The sequence below is a fragment of the Gorilla gorilla genome, chromosome 17, assembly GCF_029281585.2.
Source record: "Gorilla gorilla gorilla isolate KB3781 chromosome 17, NHGRI_mGorGor1-v2.1_pri, whole genome shotgun sequence".
Classification (NCBI taxonomy): domain Eukaryota; kingdom Metazoa; phylum Chordata; class Mammalia; order Primates; family Hominidae; genus Gorilla; species Gorilla gorilla.
In genome coordinates, this window is record NC_073241.2 from 22,457,391 (window position 1) to 22,482,731 (window position 25,341).

General features: G+C 51.2%; 1 protein-coding gene and 1 pseudogene across 1 annotated transcript in view; both read right to left on the reverse strand.

The window, feature by feature from the left end:
- Nucleotides 1-5,138, reverse strand: part of LOC129528172 (glutathione hydrolase 1 proenzyme-like) — an 18,023-nt pseudogene extending 12,885 nt beyond the window's left edge.
- Nucleotides 5,086-25,341, reverse strand: part of LOC129528440 (immunoglobulin superfamily member 3-like) — a 26,312-nt gene continuing 6,056 nt past the window's right edge. Inside the window, exons 4-9 of the mRNA XM_055368837.2 lie at nt 24,320-24,724; nt 13,113-13,523; nt 7,659-7,728; nt 5,646-5,714; nt 5,398-5,429; nt 5,086-5,321 (exon numbers count right to left, since the gene is read on the reverse strand). Coding sequence (XP_055224812.2) covers nt 5,086-5,321; nt 5,398-5,429; nt 5,646-5,714; nt 7,659-7,728; nt 13,113-13,523; nt 24,320-24,724 — 1,223 coding nt within the window. The remainder of the gene's footprint in view (nt 5,322-5,397; nt 5,430-5,645; nt 5,715-7,658; nt 7,729-13,112; nt 13,524-24,319; nt 24,725-25,341) is intronic.

Genomic DNA, 25,341 nt, shown 5'->3' on the forward strand with positions numbered 1-25,341 from the left:
TTTTTGACAGGGTCTCACTTTGTTGCCCAAGCTAGAGTGTAGTGGTATAATCATGGCTCACTGCAGCCTCAACCTCCTGGGCTCAAGTGATCCTCCCACCTTAGACTCCTGAGTAGCTGGGACCATAAGCACACACCGCCATACCTAGCTAATTATTTTTCCCATTTTTTTGTAGAGATGGAGTCTAGCTATGTTGTCCAGGCAGGTCTCCTGGGCTCATGTGCTCCTCCTGACTTGGCCTCCTAAAGTGCTAGGACTAGAGGCGTTGAGTTGTTGAGACCCTCCCATCCTCCAACTTTTATCTCACAATCTATTGTGCCTCCTTTGGGGACAGACAGTGGCTTCCTGGATGGACAGTGGCTTCCCTTCAGGTACCTGGGGAATTTGGGGGCCTCCTCTCCACTTAAGACCAGATTAGAAAAGAGAGACTCCACCTCACATTCTAGAGCGCCATCCCCACAAATGAACAAATGAGTGAATGGGATGCCTGTTGAAAAGGCAGGATATAGACAGCCTGGGTTCAATTTTAGCTTCAACACCTCCCAGCTGTGTGACCTCAGCTGATTTGCATGACCTGTCTGAGTCTCAGCATCCTCACCCTGTAAAGTGGGAATCCACACAGCATCCCCTAGCCCAAAGGAGCAGGGAGGGTTGTGAGAGGCTCGTGGGTGAAAAGCGCAGAGCAGAGCGTGGGCCCCAGTGAGCCCTGGTCCATGAGGTCTGCTAGCATAATAATTATTCTTTCCACGTGCTGCACAGAGTGGCCCCGGAGGCCTTAGCAGAAATAACAGAAGCTCCCGGCCCTTTACCGTGGTGATGATGGTCCTGACCACTCATTGTGGGACGGTGCTATGGGGCCAGGAAGGGATGGGGGGTGCTAGAACTGCCCCTGAACCCTGACGGGAGCAGGCTCCTGTGGGCAAGGCCCCTTCCCGGTGGCTCAGCCAGCTCTGCACCCATGCCCCAAGTCTGCAGCATGGCTTACCCTTCTGGGACTGCTCCGAGCTGTTGAACATGCTGGCAAAGGCCAGCCTGGGGGCCACCTCGTGGGCATTGATGACCTCAGCTTTTCCTAGAAGGAGAAGCAGGTAGGCAGGCCCACCCACCCAAACCCTTTATGCCACGTGAGCCTGGGGGCCACCGAGCTGTGCCTCAGCCCAACCCACAACCCCTGCCCCTCTCCCTCTCCTCTTCCGAGGCACTCATGGGTGGTGCTGTTGTAGATGGTGAGGAAGAGGCCACCCTCGATGCTCATGCTGTGGGCATTCATGAGCCCCACACACAACAGGGCTGCAATGGCTGCATCCACTGCAGAGCCAGCGTCCCGCAGTGCATCCCTGCCATGTGGCACATAAAGGCATGAGAACCTGCAGGCTTCCACCCTGGCCCCGCATACACACCCTGCTGCCCACCTGCCCAAAGGAGGATGGAAGAGAAGTCCATTCGAGTTTTGGGGTTTTTGTTTTTAGTTTCTTTCTTTTTTGTTTTGAGATGGAGTATTGCTCTATTGCCAGGCTGGAGTGCAATGGCACGATCTCAGCTCACTGCAACCTCTGCCTCCCGGGTTCAAGCCATTCTCCTGCCTCAGCCTCCTGAGTAGCTGGGACTACAGGTGCATGCCACCATGCCCAGCTAATTTTTGTATTTTTAGTAGAGACCGTGTTTCACCATGTTGGCCAGGATGATCTCTATCTCTTGACCTCATGATCCGCCTGCCTTGGCCTCTTTTTTTTTTTTTTGGAGACAAAGTCTCTCTTTGTTGCTCAGGCTGGAGTGCAGTGGTGTGATCTCAGATCACTGCAGCCTCAGTCTCCTGGGCTCAATTGACCCTCCCATCTCAGCCTCCCAAGTAGCTGGGACTATGGGCACATGCCACCATGCCCAGCCAATTTTGTTTGTTTGTGTATTTTGTAGAGATGGGGTTTCATCATGTTGCCCAGGCTGGTCAAGAACTCCTGTGCTCAAGTAATCCACCCACCTTGGCTTCCCAAAGTGCTGGTATTACAGGCATGAGCCACTGTGCCCAGCCTTTGTTTTATGAGACAGGGTCTCACTTTGTCACCCAGGATGAAGTGCAGTGGCACAGTCTTGGCTCAATGCAGCTTTGACCTCCTGGGCTCAAGCAATCCTCCCACTTCAGTCTCCTGAGTAGCTGGGACTACAGGTAAGAACCACCACACCGGGCAATTTTTGTCTTTTTTGTAGAGATAGGGTCTTTCTATGTTGCCCAGGCTGGTCTCGAACTCATGGTCTAAAGCAATCCTATCGCCTCAACCTCCCAAAGTGCTGGGATTACAGTTTCTTCTTTTTCTTTTCTTTTTTTTTTTTCTGAGACAGAGTTTCACTCAGTTGCCCAGGCTGGAGTGCAGTGGCATGATCTTAGCTCACTGCAACCTCTGCCTCCTGGGTTCAAGCGATTCTCCTGCCTCAGCCTCCTGAGTAGCTGGGATTATAGGCACACACCACCAAGCCCCGCTAACTTTTTATATTTTTAGTAGGGACAGAGTGCACCATGTTAGCCAGGCTGGTCTCGAACTCCTGACCTCGGGTGGTCTGCCCGCCTCAATCCCCCAAAGTGCTGGGATTACAGGTGTAGACCACCTTGCCCAGACAGTTTCCTCTTTATGAAGCAAACAAATGTACATGATTTTTATAATTGGGACAAAAAGGGAAATTGCTATACTTCATTAATAACATTTTTTTTCCCTGCTAGAGATGGTTGCTTACACCTGTAATCTCAACACTTTGGGAGGCCAAGGTGGAGGATCACTTGAGGCCAGGAGTTCAAGACTAGCCTGGGCAATAGAGTGAGACCATATCTACAAAACAGTCTTTTTAAATTAGTCAGGTGTGATGCATGCCTGTAGTCCTAGCTACTCAGGGGGCTGAGGTGGGAGGATCGCTTAAGCCCAAGAGTTCAAGGCTGCAGTGAGCTATGATCATGCCACTGCACTCCAGCCTGGGTGACAGAACAAGACCCTGTCTCAAAATATGAAAAACATAATATTTTTTCTGTTTAAGTCTTTAGAAGGGAACTGATCTTTATATATAACATGAGATAAGAGTCTAAAATAGAATAAAACAGTAGAAGCCAGGCACCATGGCTCACACCTGTAATCCCAGCACTTTAGGAAGCTGAGGCGGGAGGATCACTTAAACCCAAGAGTTTGAGGCTGCAGTGGGCTATGATCGCTCCCCTATACTCCAGCCTGGGTGACAGAGTAAGACTCCACCTTAAAAAAAGAATAAGCCCTTCATGTCCCTGTTTGGGCAACAGCGTTCCTTGGGGGGAGGGGGGAGGGATGGCATTGGGAGATACACCTAATGCTAAATGACGAGTTGGTGGGTGCAGCACACCAACATGGCACATGTGTACATATGTAACAAACCTGCACATTGTGCACATGTACCCTAAAACTTAAAGTATAATAATAATAAAATAAAATAAAAAAAGAAAGAAAGAAATTGTCTCCTATCCAAAAAAAAAAAAAAAACAGAAAAGAATAAGCCGGGCATGGTGGCTCACACCTGTAATCCCAACACTTTGGGAGGCCCAGGTGGGTGGATTACCTGAGGTCAGGAGTTCGAGACCAGCCTGACCAACATGGTGAAACCCCATCTCTACTAAAAACACCATAATTAGGCCAGGCCACAGTGGCTCACACCTGTAATCCCAGCACTTTGAGAGGCAGAGGTGGGAGGATCACAAGATCAGGAGTTCAAGACCAGCCTGGCCAACATATCAAAACCCTGTCTCTACTAAAAATACAAAAATTAGCTGGGCATGGTGGCACATGCCTGTAGTCTCAGCTAATGTGGAGGCTGAGGCAGGAGAATCACTTGAACCTGGGAGGGGGAGGCTGCAGTAAGCCAAGATTGCACCACTGCCCTCCAGCCTGGGTAACAGAGTGATACTCTGTCTCGGAAACACACACACACACACACACACACACACACACACAAATCTGTTGAGCGTGGTGGCACACGCCTGTAATCCCAGCTACTTGGGAGGCTTAGGCATGAGAATCGCTTGAACTTGGGAGGCGGAGGTTGCAGTTAACTGAGATTGCACCACTGCACTCCAGCCTGGCAACAGAGCAAAACTCCATCTCTAAATAGATAGATAGATAGATAGATAGATAGATAGATAGATAGATAGATAGATAGGAAGAAATAAGTAAAAATAGCCACCAAACAACAAAACAGTGGAGTTTATCCAAAGAGACAGAGATTCTTAGAACTGAGAAAAGGGGCCCTGTTTGGCTCTAGGAGACCCACATCCTGCTCTTGGAGTCACCATCCCCTTCCCAAAGGCTACTGAGAGAGTCCAAGCAAAGCTTACATTTGGGGAAACTGAGTCTCAGAGGGGTGAAGGTATTGCTCTGGTCCACTTGCCCAGTTTTCAGGGCCCATGTCCCATGCCCTGCCCCACTCACCTCCCAATCTCCGAGCACTGCTTGGCATCCGCAGCCACGGCAGCCCTGGTATACACATGGTTGTCAGGTTCCTTGGAGGCTGAGGGCAGCCAGAGACAGAGGACGACAATGAACAGCACCAGGACCACGGCCAGCAGGCCCAGCACCACTAACTTCTTCTTCATGGCTCTGCTGCTCCCACGGGGTAAAGAGCAGGGTCAGGCCCAGCCTCAGACATTCCCTGGCCCCTCCCCAACAGGGCACAGTCTAAAGTCGGGGCTCAGAAACACAAGGCCTGTGTCTCCTTCCTGCTTCCCAGAATACGTACAGGCTGTCAGGCCCCCAGACCTTTGCGCAGGCCATGCTCTCTGCCAGAAGTTCTGGGCCTCATCTCTGCCCTCCCAAATCCTCCCTGCTTATCTTCAGAGCCCATCCTGGTAAGAACCCCATCTCCAGCAGCGACCCTTCCTGGGAGCCCCCAGATTTCCTCACCCCTCTTTCTGCAGGGCCTTGCCTACCTCCTCACAGTGGCTGAGCCTCCACTGCTTAGGGAGAAGCTCCAGTAGGGATGGGCCTGGCCTGGTTTCTCCTGTGTCCCCCACCTCAGCTTAGAGCCTGGCACTGTCCAGGAGTCCTCTGAAGACCCTCCACCCCACCTGGAGCATGGGGTTTAGCTTCCATAGTGCCCACAATCAGAACACCCCACAGATTCACTGCCACGGGGACAGGACTTACCGTCCAGCAGCAGACGGGGACCCCAAGACTTGCCTGGGGTGTTGGCCACAAAAGACAGGAGGATTTGGTGGAAACACCTGAGGAAATAACTGGGGTCTCCCTCACACTCTGCTGAAGCCTGCAGCCACAGGATCTTCAGAGACTCTCTGATCAGGCAGCCTTCTCGTTCTCCTGAAGGTCAAGGGAGGTTACCTGAAGCACGCGCAGCCCAGACCTTTCTGGGGGACTCCGTGTTACCTCCCTCTGCCTCCGGCTGGTTTCTCTGTCTCCAGTTGAACTCTGGAGGCAAAGAGGCTGTCAGTAACACATTTGTTTCCATGAATTCTCTCAGCACGTCTCCCAGGCACAGCTCAAAGAGGGTTTTGCATGGAGCAGGGCAGGTAGGGGACAGGGCATTCCTGCAGAAGCCCAGGATGTGCATGTGGTAAGCATGGCAAAGGGGGCTCAGGGGGCACTGCCAGCCTGCCCTGCTCTGACGCTGGACTTGCCACTCACCTGCTGTGGGGCCTCAGGCAAATCACTGAACTGTCCAGCCTGGATGACGGCAGCACCTCACTTGCCTTGCTGATGGGAGTTTTGTGAATAGAGTAGGTTAGACTGTGGGTAGGACTTGGTGAATGGTAGCTGTGATTATCATCATGGCTGCACTGGGGACACCCCCAGGAGGCCTGAGTGGCACAGGTCTCTTGCTCACTCTATGTCCCCTGTGGACTCCCTTCCAGGCTGTGCAGTGAGTGGCAGCAGTGACCCTTGGGAAGTCTCATGGATATGGCAGCAGGTGACAGGTGTGACAACAGGGAAGAGGGATGTGGTGACAGAGGTTGGAGTTCCCCTCTCCCACAGTGAGTTTCCCACAAAGGGAGGTGTCTGCCAGCAAGCCCCTCCAATGAGCCCCAAGCTGGGTTTCCCTCCACTCCACCCTGTCCCAGTGCAGAGCGTCTGACCTCAGAGGCAGACACACTGTCCAAGAGGTGGTCTATGAATGGAGTCCCTGTGCCCTCCCCACACACAGGGAACATCCAGATGCCATCGTGGAAGTGTGGCCACCTCCCCAGGCTTGGTGGGCCTGGGGCCGATAGTGTGATACATTTGACCCCCTCCCAGCCCTGGATGCAGACACCAAGAGCAGAGAGACCTGGCAGTAGTCATGCAGCAGCACACCACCCCACATCCCCAGCACAATCCAAAGCAGCCCCTCATCCCCACCGTGACCAACCACAGCGTGAATCCAGGTGCCACCTGTTTCTGACCTGAACTCCCTCACAGCTGCTGCCTGCACTCCCTCCCTCCAACATCGCCTGCCCTTCAGTCTTCCAGAAAGCTGCTAGAGGGCTCTGTCTGTCCAACTACAGAACAGGCCCTGCCTCCTCCTTGCCCCGTTGGACAGCTCACACCCTTCACCAGGCCTGACAGCGCTCTTGCCACTCCAACACCCTGGGTCCCAGCCGGGAGTCCAGGTCAGGATTAAGGGTCCCTCATAGAGACACCGATTTCTGGAGGTCCAAAGAGCCTCAGGAGCTGGGCCAGCAATATGCAGCATCTATTATGGACACAGAACATTCCCATCACATGGCCGGGTGCAGTGGCTCACACCTATAATCCCAGCACTGTGGGAGGTAGAGGCAGGTGGATCACCTGAGGTGAAGAGTTGGAGACCAGCCTGGACAACATGGTGAAACCCCCATCTCCACTAAAAATACAAAAAGTTAGCCAGGCATGGTGGCAGGTGCCTGTAATCCCAGCTACTCAGGAGCTGAGGCAGGAGAATTGCTTGAACCCGGGAGGTGGAGGTTGCAGTGAGGCAAGATTGCACCACTGCACTGCAGCCTGGGCAACAAGAGGAAAACTCCGTCTCAAAAAAACAAAAGCAAAAAACAAAAACAAAAGGACATTTCCACCACAAGTCATGGGGCAGGGGCCTGGCCTGGTGAGTGACCCTGTCCTAGCATGACAGTCCCCTGCACCAAGGAAGCTACCCAGTCCCGTCCACTGGGCCGGGTCATGCTGAGTGCCCTGGAGGGCATGGCCTCATCTCTCCCAGGCTCAGGGTCATGAGCTGAGCCCCCGGTCAGGGTCCTGGGGTGGTCCAACCATGACCCAGCCTCCCCTGTCTGTTAATCTGTCTACCCAAAGGCCCAAGTAGGCACCTGGAGGAGCAGGGGGCACCCAGCCAGGCTTAGACTGCTGGGAAGAACTTGGAGGAGAGTAGGCAGTGCTGGGCCCTGTCCCTTCCTCCCAGGGCAGGTCAGCAAGGGAGGGTGGGCCCAGCCTCCCATAGGCAGATGTCCCCGGCTCAGAGGAAGACACCCTGCTGAGGTCCTGGGCTTCCATTTCCCATCCCTCCACCCTCAAAACTCACTGAAAGAATGTCCAAGCCCAGAGGCCTGGTTCTCACCCAAACAGTGTGAGAGCTGCACACACTAGGGGAAACTGAGGCTAGAAAGTAGGTCAGCTGCTATGGTTGGCCTCAAACCCAGAACCCCTTCCTTGTGACCCTGATGGGCTTACCTGAGGCCTGGGGACAGTGGGGGCCCAGGAGAGCACCTCTTCCTCAGAAGACAGTTCTGGGCTGCACCCGCTGGGGAGGAAGAGACAGACTTGTCTGCCTGGGAAAATCGCAGCCACAGAACTGGCTGGGCCCCCCCACTCTCCAGAGTGGCTCAGAGCCATGCCTGAGGCCCCCTGCAGCACTCCTCAGGGGACCTCCGAATTGGGAGTGGGATCTGGGGGTGGCCACCTCCGAGGAGGAGCAGAGGCAGGGAAAGAGCAGGAGCGGCCAGAGGACCCATGAGCTTACCTAGTCCAAGAGACCAGCCAGGGGGTGCCCAGCAGCCCTGGTGGACAGTGGGAGGCATCCACACAGGGTGCAGGACAGGCAGGCCTCTCACAGAGATCCAGCCTGGCTGGGAGGATGGGGAAGCTGACGTCACAGCAGCAAGGAGGCACACAGTGACTTGGCACAGTGACTTGGCCTGTCACCACATGACTAAAGTTCACGCAGCCCTGGCAGGGCCCTGGATGGCAGGTGCTATGAGCCGGGGAAAGGGTTTCCTTCCTTTCAGACTCAGTTCCCTCCAAAGGGCACTGTCTGCCCACAAGCCCCTCCAGTGGGCCCCAGGCTGGGTCCCTCTGGCTCTCCCTGTCCCTGTTCAGAACATCTGAACTCACAGCCAGTGTCCCAGAGATGGCTCTGGAGGTGGTGGAGTAGTGGTGCCCCTGGCACTAGACCAGAACCCAGACTAAGGGGCCTCACCACACGCTGCTGTCAATGCTAAAAGTGTGTTCCGGGAACATGGCCTGGGGCCCTGAGTGCAGACTGGTTCTGCTGCCCATCCAGAAACATTAGCACCCCAGGCCCGAGGAACCACCTGAACAGCCCAGAAAGGCAGGGCCCAGAGAGGGCCTGAGCTGGCCCAAGCTCACAGAGCCCAGCAGTGCAGACTTGGCCACCTGGTAACTGCCCCAAGTTACTGCATGTTTCTGACCAGCCCACCAAGAAGTCTGAGCCAGGAACAGCTGCGGACCCAGCCCAGGGGACTTTGGACAGTGCTGCCCATTCCCCTGTGGCCCTCATCTGCCAAGGATATGGGCCAGAGTCTCCCTGAGTCATGGCTCCCTCCCCTGATCCTGGCCTGCTGTGTCTACAGTGCCGGAGAGCCCCTGCAGCCTCCACCTGAGGTCTATTTCGTGCCCATAACACCTACCCCACAATCATCCTTCCAGGCTGCCCCAAGCTGACAGAAGGGGACATGAAGGCTGACCCAATATTGCTTCCTGCCTGGGTCACATAGGCCTGTCCTGTCATCCACTGCTCTCAAACGGGCTCTGGACAGAACCCACCAGACACACAACTGTGAGATCCTCAATAGCCCTAGGATGGAGGTGCTATGACCAAGCCCTTTCTCAGGCTATTCCTCCCCCTGAAGATCAGGGTGACTGGGAAGATGACAGGGCAGGAACCAAGGCCCCATGACCTGTCCCTGAAGGCTAGACAGCCAACAGGAACATCAGGGGATTTGGCCCTGCTGAGTGGCTGCATTCCATGGCAGTCAGCCGGGAGGGGTCTGAAGTGGAGAGCCACAGGGCTCTGTCCCCTGCCCAGCTCAGCAGTTTCCTCTCTGCCTGAGAGCATATAAGACATGCATGTTCTCACTCATAGGTTGGAATTGAACAATGAGAACACTTGGACACAGGAAGGGGAACATCACACACTGGGGCCTGTCGTGGGGTGAGGGGAAGGGGGAGGGATAGCATTAGGAGATATACCTAATGTAAATGACAAGTTAATGGGTGCAGCACACCAACATGGCACATGTATACATATGTAACAAACCTGTACGTTGTGCACATGTACCCTAGAACTTAAAGTATAATTTTATATATAATACTATATATATTTATATATTATAATATATTATATAAATTACATAAATATAATAATTATATATATATATATATACACACATGTATATGACATACAGGATTCACAGCAGCAGGTGGGCAGGAAGAAAGTCTGAGTGGGTAAAGGATGGCCCAGATCCCTGCAGCTGACCCCAAAAGGAAAACCCTGGGCTGGGGAAAGTAGGGAGACAGAGCTGCCTTCAATAGGGCACAGCTGAAGCCTGGCAGCAGCTGAGGATTCCAGAGAGGGGAGACAGGAGGGGAGTCACTTTATCAAAGGACATGTTAATAGAGGTAGGGCCTACAGAATGAAGGAGGCTTTTCCTCACATGCTGAGTGTGTCACATTCTGTCCCAGTCAGCCCTCTACCCCCTGAATGCAGAGAGGGCACCTAGGGGGAAGTGGGTCCGGGGAAGCCATGTCACCTGAGGAAAGACTGCAGGGGCTGGCCTAGAAGTCTTCTCCAGACCCCACAGCTCTTGTCCTGGGCACATAAGGTAGTGAGTTCCCTGTCCCGAGAAATGTGCAAGCCTCACTCACCCAGAGACACTGACTCTGGTATCAATACCACCCACTTCCAACACACGTGCAAGCACGTGCACACACACACAACTGAGCCTCATCTAGGCTGAGCAGAGCAGCTTCCCAGGATGCAGCAGAGAGAGGAGTACGAGGAAGAGGTAGACACGGCAGCCAGTCTGAGGTTTCCTGGTTAATCCTTCAACCCAGCTTGATGGCTTTGTCACCACAACCCCAGAGCCACAAAGGTGAAACCAGAGCACAGCCCCAACCCCATTCACAGGCAGGAAACTGAAGCTTAGACAAAAGGGATTTACCAAGGTCAGCTGGCTCCAGGAAGTCTGCAGACCTGTGGGTGAGCCCAGGACACACCCACCCCTTACCCTGCCAGCCCCCAGCCTGGAGTCGCTATCCCTGGATATCAGAATGTACAGATCTCTGGCTGCTTCCCCAGGACCGTCTACACCCCTGGACTGGATGCTTACTACCCAGATGTGGAGATGGAATCTCTCTCTCACAGTTTCCACCCTTGCGGCACAGAGTTGAGAATCAGAAAAAACACCCCTTCAGTAAGATTTAATAACCACTACCTGCTGGAAACCTGTAGAAAGAACTATATATATCCCTATATATATAGCTGAGAGGTGGCAGGTGCCCCCTGGAGTTGGGCAATGACCCCTCGCACAACCAGCCCTGCCCCACCCCAATCCACAGGCACAAACAGAACCCAGGAACGAGGCAAGCATGGCCCAAGGACACAGTGTCCCCCCAACCCCATCACAGCTCTGGCTCTACTCCAGAGCTGACCCCCCACCCCCACTCAGGGCTGCCAGATCCTCCAGGGCCTGTTTGTTCATGCTGCACTCTTTCCTCTTAATTCCAAGAAGCCACGGCTCTCTCAAGAGCTTCTTCGCACAAGTCAGGTGACTCCCCCCAGCCCTCCTTCACCCACCCGCATACCTCACTCAAACTCACGTAAACTCATCAGCCAAGAAACAGAGCCCCCCCCCCAGCCCAGACCCAGTCGGATAAAGAACCCAGGGCTCTTCCCTTCTGTGGGATCCCTCTGCAGGATGCGCCCACACAAGTCTTGCCCCCTTCACTCCAAAGTGCAACTCACTCCCACAGCACGGGTACACAAACCGAGGCTCGGAGAGGAAGAGGAACTCCTCTAGCGTGCAGCAAGCATATGGCAGAGCTGAGAATGGGACTCAGGACTCCAGATACTCATGGGAGTGCCCTGACCTGAGCTTCCCCACCTATGATGTCCACCAGCTCAGAGAGGGTGAGTGGCGCCTCTGGGTCACACAGCACTGGGGCGCAACCAACTGCTCTCACTTCTGGGCTCACTCGACGCCCGGTCTGGTCGTCCAGCAGCACACTAAAACCAAGCTAAGATTCCCTGCTGTGACCCAGCTCCTCCTTCCCTCCCCCAGTGGACTGGGGGCGGGGCAGGGGGGAGGGGAGGCTTTAAAGGCACAGGAACTGCTGCAGGTGGGATGTGGGCTGGCTCCTGGTCCCATCCCTGGGGCTGTGTGATCTGGGATCGCTGCAGGCTGCAGGTCTCTCTGAGCCCGGTGGGGTCTCAAACCCTGAATGAGAGACCTGAACTCTGAAAGCCTCGGTGGGGCTGAATGAGGCTGGGTTTCAGCGGGAGGCAGATTAGACCAAAGGTTCCCTGGGAGATGGGGCCACAGAGCTGGGCTGCAGCCAGATGCCCATGTCAGGAGGAGCTGGAGATGTAAGCATCTGAGGCCCCACAAGGTCTGAGGAGCCTAGATCACTACTACAACCCCAAGGCAGGGGATGCTTCTCCTAACAGGCCCTCTCCCCAACTTTCAGGGCTATAGGCTGGGCTCTAGGAGCTGTTAATCCAAGGACCCTAGTCACCTGGACTGAACAGAGTCACGTGATCCAGGAGGGTCCTTCCTCAACCCCCAATTTCAGGGGTCTGAGCAGACAGGCTGACCGAGGACCCCAGGCAACGGAAGCAGGGGGATGAGGCCTATCCGTCCATCATGCCCTCACCTGCTCTGCCCCGTTCAATGAGATGAGATAGGGTGGGTGCCCCCACAGTGCTGGCAGGTCGAAGCCTCTAAGCCCTCAGATCAAGGTCCACACATGGTCTGCAGCCTGCCAGAATTGTCACTCTTAGCAAGGCTAAGAGTGGCAACACAGCACCCTCCATGGCCCATCAGGAAGGACAGGCAGAGACAACAACGAATTGTAGGGATGTGAGAATAAGGGATGGAGAGGCACTTAAGGCTACACTATGTGAGAAGTTGAAAGAACTAGAGATTTTTAACAGAGAAGGGGCATACATTTCATGTATTTGAAAGGAAATGGCGCAGACTTCTCTTTGTTTTTTCCATGGGCAGATCTCAAAAGGGAAATTACAGGAAAGTGAACTTTTCAACAATCAGAGCTGCCCAAAAGTGGAACTGAGGCTTGCAGAGTGAGTAGCTCTCCCTCCCTGGAAGCATTCTGGCAGAGGTTGAGTGCCACCTGTGAGGGAGAGGAATAAGGGCTACACCATGGGGTCGAGGAAGGGCCAGAGGAGGAATGATTCAGTTTGGAGACAGGAAAGGCTTGTCTGGGCTGGGCTGCGAGCTAAGGAAGAAGGGGGATGCAGATGCATAAGACCAGAAAATGCCTTCTAGGTAGGAACTCTGGGTGTGGAGCTGGTGTCAGCCCAAGATTCAGGGTGCAAACTGCAAACCCAGAAGAAGATTCAGGAGCTGCCATGAACCCTGCCTTGCCACATTTTGCTAACCACAGCTGCCCTGCTCCTTGGTGAAGATGCTATCCACAGAAGCAGGGTCAAGGATGCTTCCATGAGTCTGCCGTCAGCATCAGGACCCACTGCAGGTAAAATGGATGGGATTGCAGTGTGCTAGGGTGATGGTCTGTGTACCTGCACCCACACTCAGCATGCACCTTGCAGACAGTCTCTCCACACCAGCCCCACAGAGCCCCACCCACCCCCAGGCAGTCTCTGCACTAAACCCACTGGCCCAGGACAGCCGTGCCCTGCGGCCTTACCTGGCTGTTTCACAGTGACTTCTGTGCGCCCAGAAACCTCCTCTGCCAGCTTGTACCAGGCGTAGTTGGGGCTCAGCAGCCACTCCTCCAAGTGGCAGTAGTAGCTGCCGCTGTCGCTGACCTCGGCTCTCTGGAAGGTGAGGCTGAACAGGCCCCCCGACACATGCCTCTCAAACTGGAGCCTGGCTCTCAGGCCCTCCTCCTCCGCGTAAGTACCGTATTCGAAGGCGGAGTTGTGGGTAGTCTTCAGGATAAGCTTGCCGTTGGCATCTGAGGGCTTGTGGACGTACCAGAGCACCGCAAAGTGGGAGTTCTGGCTGGTCTGAGACTTGACTGAGCAGTTCAGCTGAATGGGCTTGTTTTCCACCAGGGTGAGGGTCCTCTTCGATTTGCTCACCTGCAGCTTTGTCACTGCAAAGGAAAGGGGAACACAAGAATCACCACAGACTCCCAGAAACGTGGCCCATCCACCTTGAGGCTCTGAGTCAGTTTTCCTCCAGCACAGTTCCTGGGGGATTTAACACCGACTGGCTTCAGTGTGAGGAAGGCAGCACGGAGCCCAGGCCACCGCTAAATACCCTTCCCTGTCTCCTCCTTGCCATGTGCCTGGCTTAGGCCTTCACCATCTCTCCCCTATCCACTGCCTGCACAGCCCACCATCACAGGGCCTCTGAGGGTGATCCTGCTGAAGTACAAATCTAGCTATATCAGGTCTCTGCTTGAAAAGTTTAATGGCTCTGAACTACTTACAGGTTAGAGAGAAACAATTCTTTTTCACAGCACAAAGTCCCTTCAGGATCTGGCCTTCACCCAAGTGTCCTGACTCATCTCTCACGACTCACCCTCAGGCACCCTCCACAGGCGCACACCCCTGGTGCAGTTTCCCTGAGTGCTGGCCTTTGCCCTTTCTGTCCTCTCTGCCAGTCTCCTTCTGCCACCTCCCACCCTCACCCTTCTCTCCACTTATCCCTCATTCCCATCCCCCTGGGCTCCAAACCCTTCCTCAGCACCCTCTATATGTCTTTGGGCTGTGTGTCCTCACATCTCTCTCCCATATCCTAGATGGTGAGCTCCCCCAGGGCCGGGATCAAGCTCTTTCCACTCAATCAACCAGTATTTACGGAGTGCCCACTCAGTTTCCCACAGGATGCTAAGTGCTGGGGATGCCCTGAAGAGTAAGCCAGAGTCCCAGCCCTCATGGGGCGGAAGGCCTAGCAGACATTCTTATCGCTGCACCCCCAGAGCCTAGCACAACACCTGGGCCAGGAAAGCATTTGATCAGTGTTTGCTGAAATAGGTGAATGAGTGGGTGAGCGAATGAGAGCACATTGGAGAAACACGGCAACAGGTAATTAGAGGATGCTGCGGGGGCAGGGAGAGGCGGCTTCCTCTAGGGGAGTGAGAGAGAAGGCTGAGAAGACAGTAAACCACGGGGCAAGGCAAAGCCAACTGCAATCCTCCCTTCTCCTCACTGTCCCGCTCCAAAAACAGACAAGAGGGCAGCCTGTGGAGCGCCTCCCCAGCAGCTAATTAATGACGATGTTCACCTTGCCAGTGGCAAGAAGCCAAGGTCTAATGAAATCCATCTTAGGAAGGTGATTTGAGATCTCACCCACCCTATCATCATTAACCTTGGCTCTGCATTCCCCCACCCATGCCTCTCATGCTACTAAAAATGAAAAAAAAAAAAAACAATTCTAAGTTCCTCTTAGGGAACTAATAGCACAAGCATTGTTTCACCTCCACCACTCTCTTGACACTTAGTTTTTCCGCCACAGGGACCAAACCACTTCCCAGCTGAGAAAGAAAGCAGGGGCAAGGTGCAGATTCCACCCAGGGACAGCAACCTAGGCCTCCTCCAACCGAGCTTGTGTGGAGGGCAGGGGCAGGGGCAGGGCAGGGATGCCTGGCCAGGCTCCAGCACTCTGCTGGTCAGACTCTTGTCTCTTTAGTCCAGCTCAACCCCAGGAACTGCATCCAGACCCAGGACCCAGCCCACTGGTCATGACCCTGGCCTGCCAGCTGGCTTAAGCTTGGTTTGGCAGCATCAAGGGTTGATTGAGTCCCATGCATCACAGAACCAAAACTTGTGAAAGCCACAGACTGCCACTTGGTCTCCCTGTAACACACAGACAAATGTTCTGAATGGATGGAAGGATTTAGCAAGGCAAGGTGTGGCAAAGTCCAATTCCCAATGCCATGACTGAGCAACACTGCGGAGCATCTCCCGGCGGTGAATCAGACATTCTTTCCAGGAAGACTTGTTGAATTCACAAACCCACAGACCTTCTCACGCCATCAAGAACACACCAGGCACCACTTAGAGAGAAATCCTGTGTGCCACGGCCCCACCCTCCCGGGTTCATCTTTTTTGTTAGCAAGTCCAATCTTCTGCCTTCTCCCTTCTTCAAATGCAGAAAGTCCTCTAGGGCACACTAGGAATCCAGGACAGGGTTTACCATTAAGCTCCCAAGCTCTGGAAGTTAGATTTGCATTCACTTGCCAGTCGACTTTTCAGATTGGATTCCTATAATACTTGAAACAACCGGCTCCCTTTTCATTCTTTTCCAACCCAATTCACCGCATGCAAATGATATCTATATCAGTGCAAATGACACCACCTGAATTATCTGGTACTTGGCCAAAAAAACTGGGTTGTTCAGCATGGAGTAGAAAGAGGTTTAAAATGTATTATTAATTGGGACTGGATTATTTTTGCAACTGTTACTAAGGAAACCTCAATTGCTATAGTAACTGCATATGTTAAACTGGAATCCTGTGAGTAAACTTCTATTCAGTCACATGGTCTGAGAACAAGAATTCAAGGAAGAGAAATGTTCCAAAGCATTTCCATTTTTTTTTCCTTCCCGTGTCAAAATATTGTGAAGTGTTGAGAAGTTTGAAAGAGAGGCATTTTTTAAATTTGGTGCATGTCTGACAGGTGGGCAAGGGGTCAGCTCCTATTCTATGCTCTGGATTTCCTCCCACATCTCCAGGGCAGGTAGGACCTTTCCTGAGGCACAGGGGAGACTGGAATCTCCACATATAATTAGGGAGCCCTCCCATGTCCTGCCAGAGCCCTGCCCTGGGTGGTGTACAGCTTGCGTGCACCACCTTCCTCCACAGAGCTAGGAGAGCCCTGCCCACTTAGAGACCACAGGTGTTTTCATCTGCAAAATAAGAACAATGTCTCTATCTCCATTAGGAGTTTTGTGCAGACTAAAAGCAATTGTCTATAAAAAGAGTTTAGCACAGAACCTGGTATATAACAAACACCCAGTGAATTTTAGCTATTCTCATTCCTTTTTGGTTTCTGTGCCTTGTCCCAAGTTCAAAGTTCAACACTTAGATTGGGAGTTGTCAAGCATAAGTGGTAATCTTCCTGCTCAAAATGCTGTTCTCAGACCAGCAGCACTGGGAGCTTGTTAGAAATGCAGACTCTTAGGCCCCACCCCAGACCCAGTAAGTCAGAATCTGCACTTTAACAAGATCCCCAGGTGATTCACAAGTAGCTTCAAGCCTGAGAAACCCTGGACTTGGTGTGTGAGTGAACGGGCTTTGAGAGGCCATAAATGCGGACGTGAAAGAAAAGAGTGAGGCTTGGTTAACCCCCAACAGTGAATTGGCAGGAGGAAGAAAGAATCCAGCAAGAGACAGGAAGAGGGTCTGAGAGCTGCTCCAGCTCACGCCAGCAGCTGCCTTCAGAGCAGCCCCCAGGGGCCAGGCCCTGCTTTGAGGGAGTGGCCCTTTCTTTCTGCAGCTGGAGAGTTTCCTTCCCAGGCTTGTGATTAAAACTTGGAAGATCTGTGTTTTGTATGGTAGGAGAGGCTGTTGCGTTTGTTACAAGCCAGGGTAGGGTGGTTTCAAGGTGAGACAACAGGAAGAGGGAAGAACTCCACAGCGGAGACCAGCAGCAGCTTTCTCAGCCAGCCTACCCTCCCTTCGGATTCCACTCTGTGCGTGCTCTTCTCACTCAAAACTCATTTATTTCTTCAATAAAGGATTCCCTTATGCTCCACTATAGCTGTTACTGCTGCCTTACAACGAAGGTAATTTTTAAAGTCTTCTCTTTCTTACAAAATTCTAAGCATATGCAGGGCAGGGACTCTGACCCAATCATTGTTAAACTAATCAATGAATAGTTGAATAAATGTGGTTACTTTTTAAAAGGAGGGGCAATTCTGATTTTGATAGAAAAGAGAACATTTCAAAAGGTATGTGGCCTCTGAGCTAGGCCCTGAGAAACAAGTGGAGAAGGAGAGTGAAAGGGCACGCCAGAGAGAGGGGACAAGTGAAGAAAGATGACAACTACCCTGTGCACTCTATTGAAGGAGGAGCAAGTGCTCAGGTGTAGTGGATGAGGTTAGAAAGGTAAGCTTCGGCCACACTGCAAGGGGCCTGCAGCTTGTACTTGATCCTGACCACCTGTGGCCCTCAGGGTGCATGCCATGGATCTGCAGATCAGCATCACCTGGGAATTTGCCAGCACCTGCTAAGTCAGAAAAACTGCGAGTAAGGCTCAGCAACCTGCAGGCTCATGAGCCCTCCAATTGATTCTGATGCAGATTCAAGTTTGAGAAGCAACAGCTGTGCTGCTGAGGTGGTTGCCGGTAAGTCTGGAGAAAGCGGTTTCTGTGCAGTGGTGTGAGCAGCAGCCAGAGTGGCAGGTGCAAAGAGATGGGCACTGAGGGAGGAAGACACTGCTCTTTATTAAAGACAACAGACAGTAATGCTAGAGATAGAGGCGGCCAGTGTCTGCGGCAGGAGAGATGTTTCAAGTGGAGAGAAGCAAGTCAGATGAGAGACAAGGAAAGAATGCAGGGTGAGCTGCATGGGAAGCCAGTGGCACAGGCGCCTGCCAGTCAAACTGTTACTACCCCTGAGTCCCTCTGTCCTTAACACCCCTTGGCTCCCTGCTCTCTTCACATGACCATTCCCTATTTGGGCCCTCAATGATCTCCTTCTCAGGCTCTTATAATTGGCCTGCATATGACACTCCCTCCCTCTCGGCCTAGCCACAGCCAGGGGATTTCCCTAAATGGCAAATGGGGCATGCTACTGCCCACAGCTGCCCACCCCACAGCCCATGACAGCAGTTCTCAATAAGGCAGCTAATTGCGAGCAGGTCTCTGGTTGCCATATTGATTTGGGGAGGGGTATATATTCAATGGAATAAAGCCATTAAAGATGTAAAATCATATCTGGGACAACTCCATGCAACAAAACTCTGCCTCGTGTCCTGTGTGACTTTCAAATGACATTCATGTGGGCAAAAATTATGCCTCTGAGCCTAGAACCTACTTTCATTTTACTATAATCACAATACTTTTATTTTGCATGGTTTTAATATATGCCAGGTCAGTCAAGAGAGGATTTTCCTTTGTTTTGTTCAGAATTGTAGCAAGAGTTACTCAGGACTTCAGAAACCCTGTCAGGATGGCAGTCCTGCTCATGGTGCCAAGTCTGATACGGTGACTGTTAGTGTGCATTTAGGGACAGCGTCGACTGTGACTGTGCCTCCTAGCATAGGTGTCCTGAGCATTTACACATTGAAACACATTATTTTACTATGAACTACTTTATAAAAAAAATTTTCTTTATCCCACAACTACGACAGTATAGCAAATTTTAAAGATATGATTAGGAATGTTATGTTGTATATGAATTTCATTTCTGGGTAAAGGGAATATTATAAATTATTACAAAAATGGAGTATATGATCTGGGTATGAGCTAAAGTCCTAATTTCTGAGTTTAGGATGTTCTTATTTATTTAGCAAACTTTCATCTGGTCCTATGTGCTCAGCACTATTCTAAGCACTTTATAGATATTAACTATTTGGTCCTCACCAATCCTATGAAATAAATATTATTCCCAATTTTATAAAGACACTTGCCCAAGGTCACACAGCTGGCTTAGTGGTAGAGCTGGGATTCAAACCGAGGCTGTCTGGTCTGTCCTTGCTTTGAGCTATTACATATGCCCACCCTCACCCCATGCTCCCATGTACAAAAGGGACTTCTTGATCCCTGCCAGCTTGCCTGGGGGTGAACCCCTCCCAGACCCCATGCTTTAGTCATCTCAAGATAAGCATGCTGCTCCCACCCTCCATGACTATCTTTATTCACACTCTTCTCTGAGCCTGAAATGCTCCACTCCTCCTTCCCAACCTCCCACCCTCACCTCTACCCCATTCCCTCCTCACGCCCCCTGCCCCCTGCCCCGTGTTCATGCCCTGTGCTGGCTCTGCCTCCACACCTGTAATGCTTTTCTGCTCTCCTCTGTCCCTAGGCCTCCTGCCTCCCACAGAGCCCACAAGGCAGGAATGTGACACACCCATCTCAGCAGCCTCACCAGCATGGCAACCTGGCACTTAGTAGGTGCTCAATGCATGCAGAGAGACAGGGAGGGAGGGGCAAGGGGAAAGCAGCAAGAGTCTGCAGGTGGAAATAGCTAATGAAGGTTACCCAGATGCGCCCTACCCTGCCTTACCTGTCTGCAGGCAGGGCAGTGACCCTGGCTCGTTGATGCCAATAACAAGTGTCCCGGTGTTACCATGACAACAGGCCTGAGGCATCTGGGAGGGGCTGGGCTCTCCTCTTAGGGCTCTTGCACTCATGCCCATTCTATCTTGGCACAGACAACAGGCAGAAGCCACCTGGGATGGAAGAAGGAAAACCCCAGACTCCCATGAAAGAAGGCAGAGGCCAGTCCTCTGAGGGATGGGGCAGTCATCCCTCAGAATGTGAAAGGAGAGCCAGTGTTCACATGCTCTGGACTCATGGAAGTCAAAGAAAAGCCCTCCGCTATCCCAATCTGCCAGGTCAGCAATAAGAAATAGAAGAAAACCGATTTGGCAACATCCAGAGGGTATTAAATATTCATCCTGAGTGCCCATCAGTAAAATCCCAGCAGAATACACCCTCTGACAAGTCAGCTTTCCACCACTGGAGGCTGTCCTCATGGGAGCTTGTTTATGGCTTTGTCAATTTTAATAGCCAAACCAAGATATTGTCGTAAACATTTGAAAAATGACTGCTGACATTCCTCTTACTGCTTCTGTATTTAGGGATGTGTAATTGGAGGGCGTTTTGAGCTAAAGAAAATCAGAAGGAAGCAAGGCAATTATGCTTTACAATTAAAAGAGAAAACTGATTAAGAGCTAACAATCAAATATGTGAACTGGCTGAAAGTCTTGCCTAAGCACCCCTTGAGGGGTCACACTATGTGATCAATGGGGATCAGACGAAGCTAGATCAATGGCAACATGACAGTGATGGCATTCCTTGAAGATTCTGTTGGGGATGTGCATACGCAACAGGAAGCACACACAGGGCATGGTCAAATAACAGATCCACAAGTCAACTGTGCCATCCAACCAGAGATTCTGATGAATACTGATATGGGGGCAGGATCAGCAGGGACGAGTCTGGGGCACAGACCACAAAGAAGCTTGCTGTGATAAATGATATCACAGCAGTGGAAGGCTGATGGTAAATGGACCAGCATGAGTGAGTCAACAGTCCCTGGGTTCCTATTTGATTCTGATGGAATACGAATATTTAACACAATATTCTTTAAAACGGGGGTAGCAGGGGACACTTCTATGGAAGACACCAGAGCAGGGCTAAGAATCTATGTTTTAAGGGACAAGGTACGCAGGGAGAGCAAAAGAAGAGTGGATAGCGCTGGTATCCCCAGGTCTTAGAGCCACCTTGTGGCAGAAGCTGGAAGAATCAGGGGTTAAAAGAGGCACAAGATAAAACTTCTACACCATCAGCAAACTGTGTCTTGAGGAACCTCTACCAGTGTCTTACGACCCCAACTTCCAAAAAACAAATTTAAGGATTTGCTAAAGGGGATTAGGAAATCAGGAGTGGTTAACCAGAGAGAGGAAACATTAAATACAAGCATACGGTACCAAAGAGGATTCCTGAGAAGAAAAGCACTTGTCTAGAACATAAAATAATAAAATTAGGAACTTGGACTCTGGAGCCAAACTGCCTGTCTGGACTTGAATCCTGGCTCTGCCACTTACTATGGCACACTGGGCAGTTTATGTAACTTCTGTGTCAGTGTCCTCATCTGTGAAGTTGGGTAAAACGGTCCGCCTCACAGCACTGCATGGATTAAGAAACAAGGAACTAAGTTATTATGTGTAAAGCATTCCCAGTGGTTTACAAGAAATGCTCAGTGAATATCAGCTGCTACTGTTGTTACTACCAGTAACGCTAGTGCCATAACTCCTCCACATCATCAATCTACAAGGAGAAAATTCTTCTGTAAAGGACAGCATTAACTGAATGCAGAAAGAAGAATCTCTGATTGCATAGCCTTTAAAAAGGTCAAAGTCTCCCTACCGCAATTACTTTTAAACAAGGCACACCTGGATTCAAATCCCAACTTCCCCCACTCACTAGGTGTTTAATTTGAGGAACTGAGAACCTCTCAGAGCCTCTGTTACTTCATTTATAAAATGGGAAAGCAATATGTTCCTCCCAGGGTTGCAGTGAAGATTAAGTGAGATAATATACACCAAGTGTCCAACAGTCTCCAGCACACAGTCAGCTCTCATGTATTTTTCCACTTCTATTTCCCCAAAATCAATGCACCAGCACCAAAGTATACAGGAAAGAGTAAAAACTCTTATGAAGCTCTCTGGAAAATATTAAGTGCTAAATGCATAAATATTTAATAGAGGAGAGACAGTAACATTTAAGGGGATGCACTCTCCTGGTGCCTCAGCTGTCCTCTGGGAGTCCTGCACGGCCTCAAGCACCCACCTTTGCTCTTCCTAGCCTCCAAAGGACCATAAAAGTATATTACTGTGCACCTTTAAGTGGAGGCCTCATAACAGCCCAAGTACAGTGATACTCATAAGTCTCCTCTGCCAACCACTGTTCATTCTCATTTTACAGTGAAAACACAACAGAAACCAACTCGAGACACCCAAGACACAAAGACAACCTCAGAGCAGATCTGGGGTCTCCCAACCCTCCAGCTACTTTACCCAGGAGGCAATTATGGTATAAAGGAAAATGTTTGCTCTATGGAAGTCAGAGATACCTGGGCTCCAATCTCAGTTCAAATCTCAGTTTTGCCCCTTAACCAGCTGGCTTGCCTCCATCAAGATTCCTGACCACTTTGAGCCTTGGTTTCCTCATTAGCAAAATAGGGATACAAACACCTACATTATTAGGTTGTTGGATAAATTTAAAAAAGAAAACATGAGTAAAGCACTAAGCACAAACCTGGCATCCAAGAGGTACTTCATACATATTTTTCCCTGTCTGCCTTTAGTAACACCATAAATTAATCCAAATAATTAGAACCTTCAATGAACTCATTCTGTATTCTTCCCTTAGGCACTCCAGTCTTAGATTCCAAGTAGTACCAGAAACAGGCAAATACTAGGGATGGATTCAAAAAGGCAATGTCAGACAAGGTCTTGAGGTCAGCATCTCCTCTACCTTCTACAGCTGCAGAACCATGTGATGGGCAATGCTGCTCAGAAAACTGACTTTGAGAGCCAGAGGGGACCAAAAAAGGTGCAATTACAATCCTAATTTCCCACTCAATAACGCAGGCAAGTAGGTACGTCGACATTTTCCACAACAAGGGTTCACATAAAATGGGGTCTCTGCTTAACCTTCCACTAACCTGAAAATCCACTTAAGTAAGACAGCCTCTTCTCTGGGCCTCTTGTCAGTCAAAGTTTAGGCTCTCGTTGGCCAAGGGAACAGTCTCATCATTTATACAACTCACTTGTTCCAAATCTGGTACAGAACAGAACTCTGTTATGGGGTTGGAAGAGGTGAAGGAGAAACCCAAAGGTTACCGTTATTTAACCTCATGTTGATGAAAACAACACTGTGGCCACCTAAAGTAGTCGGGAAGACCAGGTCAGGCCCTAACCATGGCTGTTAGTGGACAGAAAAATCCCTTTGGCAAGACGTTCCAACCATCTTTGCAAAGTCAAACCCTTGCCCTTGCCTGCACAGGTATGTCTTAGCCGAGGCATAGGCTGGGTGAGGGAAGGAACACAGGAGCCTACCGCCTGGGCTCCACCCTCCACCAGCTTCTAACCTGGCAGGAGACAAGGACAGATGGAGGAAAACCATAAGAGCTGCATGTACTTAACTCCTCCCGCATGTCAGCGGAAGAGCCTGATGAAGGCGAGAGTGTTTGCAGAAAGCCCTACTGACTAATGCTCTCCAAATTAATCCATCCTGATGATCCGCTTTGAGACAGACTCAGCCTCCATAGAGAAAGGAGCTCAAATTCAGGGCCCATACAACTGGACAGGGCCTGGGTGCAGGCAACATTGTGGGAGAAAGACAACCGGAGTTCAAATCCTGGCTCCACCATTCACTAGGTACATGACCTTAAGCTAGTCACTTAAATCTTTCCTGGGGTTGTTGTGCAATTCTAATAGAATAACTGACCTGCAGCACCTCATGCAAAGAAGATGCTCAATAGGTGCCTATTACCCTCCCTCTTTACTCAGAATTTCCTTGTCTATGAACAGGAGACAATGATATCACTTCCACATAATTGTATGAGGATTACAGGAGATGAGGTTAAGTAAAGAAAAGGGCTTTCTTTAAAACAATTGGCCTGTGCATTTCACAAATGTCCATGTCTACAGACACACACATACACACACACACACACACACACACACGCAAACACACAGGTTAGGGAATTGTTCTAGATTAAAGGAGTCTAAAGAGACAGGGTAACAAATGTGATGTGTGATCCCTGGTTGGATCCTAATCTGAAAGGGAAAAATAAAGGGCATGATTGGGACAACTGGGGAAATGTAGGTGATAGGACTACACTAACGTAAAACCCCAAGGGTGTGATAATGGTGCAGTGGGTGGGTAGGTTCTTAGGAGTTACATGCTGAAGTACTTAGGGAGAAGTGTCCCAATGTCCACAGCTTTGCCTCCAATGGCTCAAAAACAACAACAAACATACACACAGAGAAAGAAAACAAATGCCGTCAGACAACAACTGGCTATCAAGGAAAGGAAATACAAGTGTCCACTGCATGATTCTTAAAACTTCCTATTGATTTGCAATGTCTCTAAATGAAGAGCTGGGAAAGGGGGAAGTGATGCTAAGGGCTCCATGCACACTTTTCTTTTTCCCTCACGTCTGCTCAGGCAGCATGGGCACATAGCCCACAGGTCCTCAGCACTCACCTGGCTGCAGCAGCCTGATCACCAGCAGGCTGGAGGTCCTCTCTGCCAGTTGTGTCCAGGTGTTGTTGTAGTTCTTCCGCCACAGCTCTGCCACACACTGGTACTTGCCTGCTTCCGTGTCACTGGCTCGGCTGATGCTTAGGCGGACGTTGTTGCTGGACTCAGCCTTCTCGGTGGCAGTTCGGGTTCGGAAGCTGGAGGACCTGTTCCCCCACTGGACCCCTCCGTCCCGGGTGAAGGTCACCAAGTCATGGAACTCCACCGTGCCCACCGGCTGGAACCGCCATGTCACTGACACGGGGACCTGGGCAGGGTAGTGGGGTTTGATGATACACTGCAAGTCAAAGGAGTCGCTGTAGGTCACCCCCGGTGTCCGGGAGATGGCTGTGACTGCGAAGCCCATTTCTGGAGAGAGAGCAGAGAGATTCAACCAGAGGAGGCATGTGGCTTTCTCAGGGCAGTATGACATCAGCAATGGGGCAGCTGGCAAAGCAAGCAGTGTAGAGCAGAGGCTCTCGGGGCCCCTTTTGGGTTCTCAGGCTAGTGTTGCTTTTACTATCCTGCTGAAGCCCAGTCCAAGAGTTTCCAAGACTCCAAAGAAAGGCCCACCACAATTCCCCCTGAACAGCACTAGCCTAACCCTTCCCAATGAGATCCTCGTGCATTTGCTCCTCCCCTGGAATTAGACATCACAATCCTCTCAGGGACTGATTGCATGTAGGCAGGGTTGCTCCTAGAAATCTTGAGATTCCATGAGAAAACAGGAAAAGAAAACCCCAAAGCCAATTTCCTCCATTGCACAGGAGGAAAACACAACCACACAGCCCCAACACCTCTTTTCCTGGTCCCTTAGTGCACTGGTGCGGAGAAGGGAAGCAGATGGAGTCGGCCTCCAGTCCCTTTCTCACGTCCCTCATGAAATCCAAGAACAGAGCAGGTGGGGACCTCCAGTGGGGTGGGACAATTGTCCTAAATGCAGGGTTCTGCAGTCTCAGTGGCTGTGGGTCTCTCAATATTCCTTA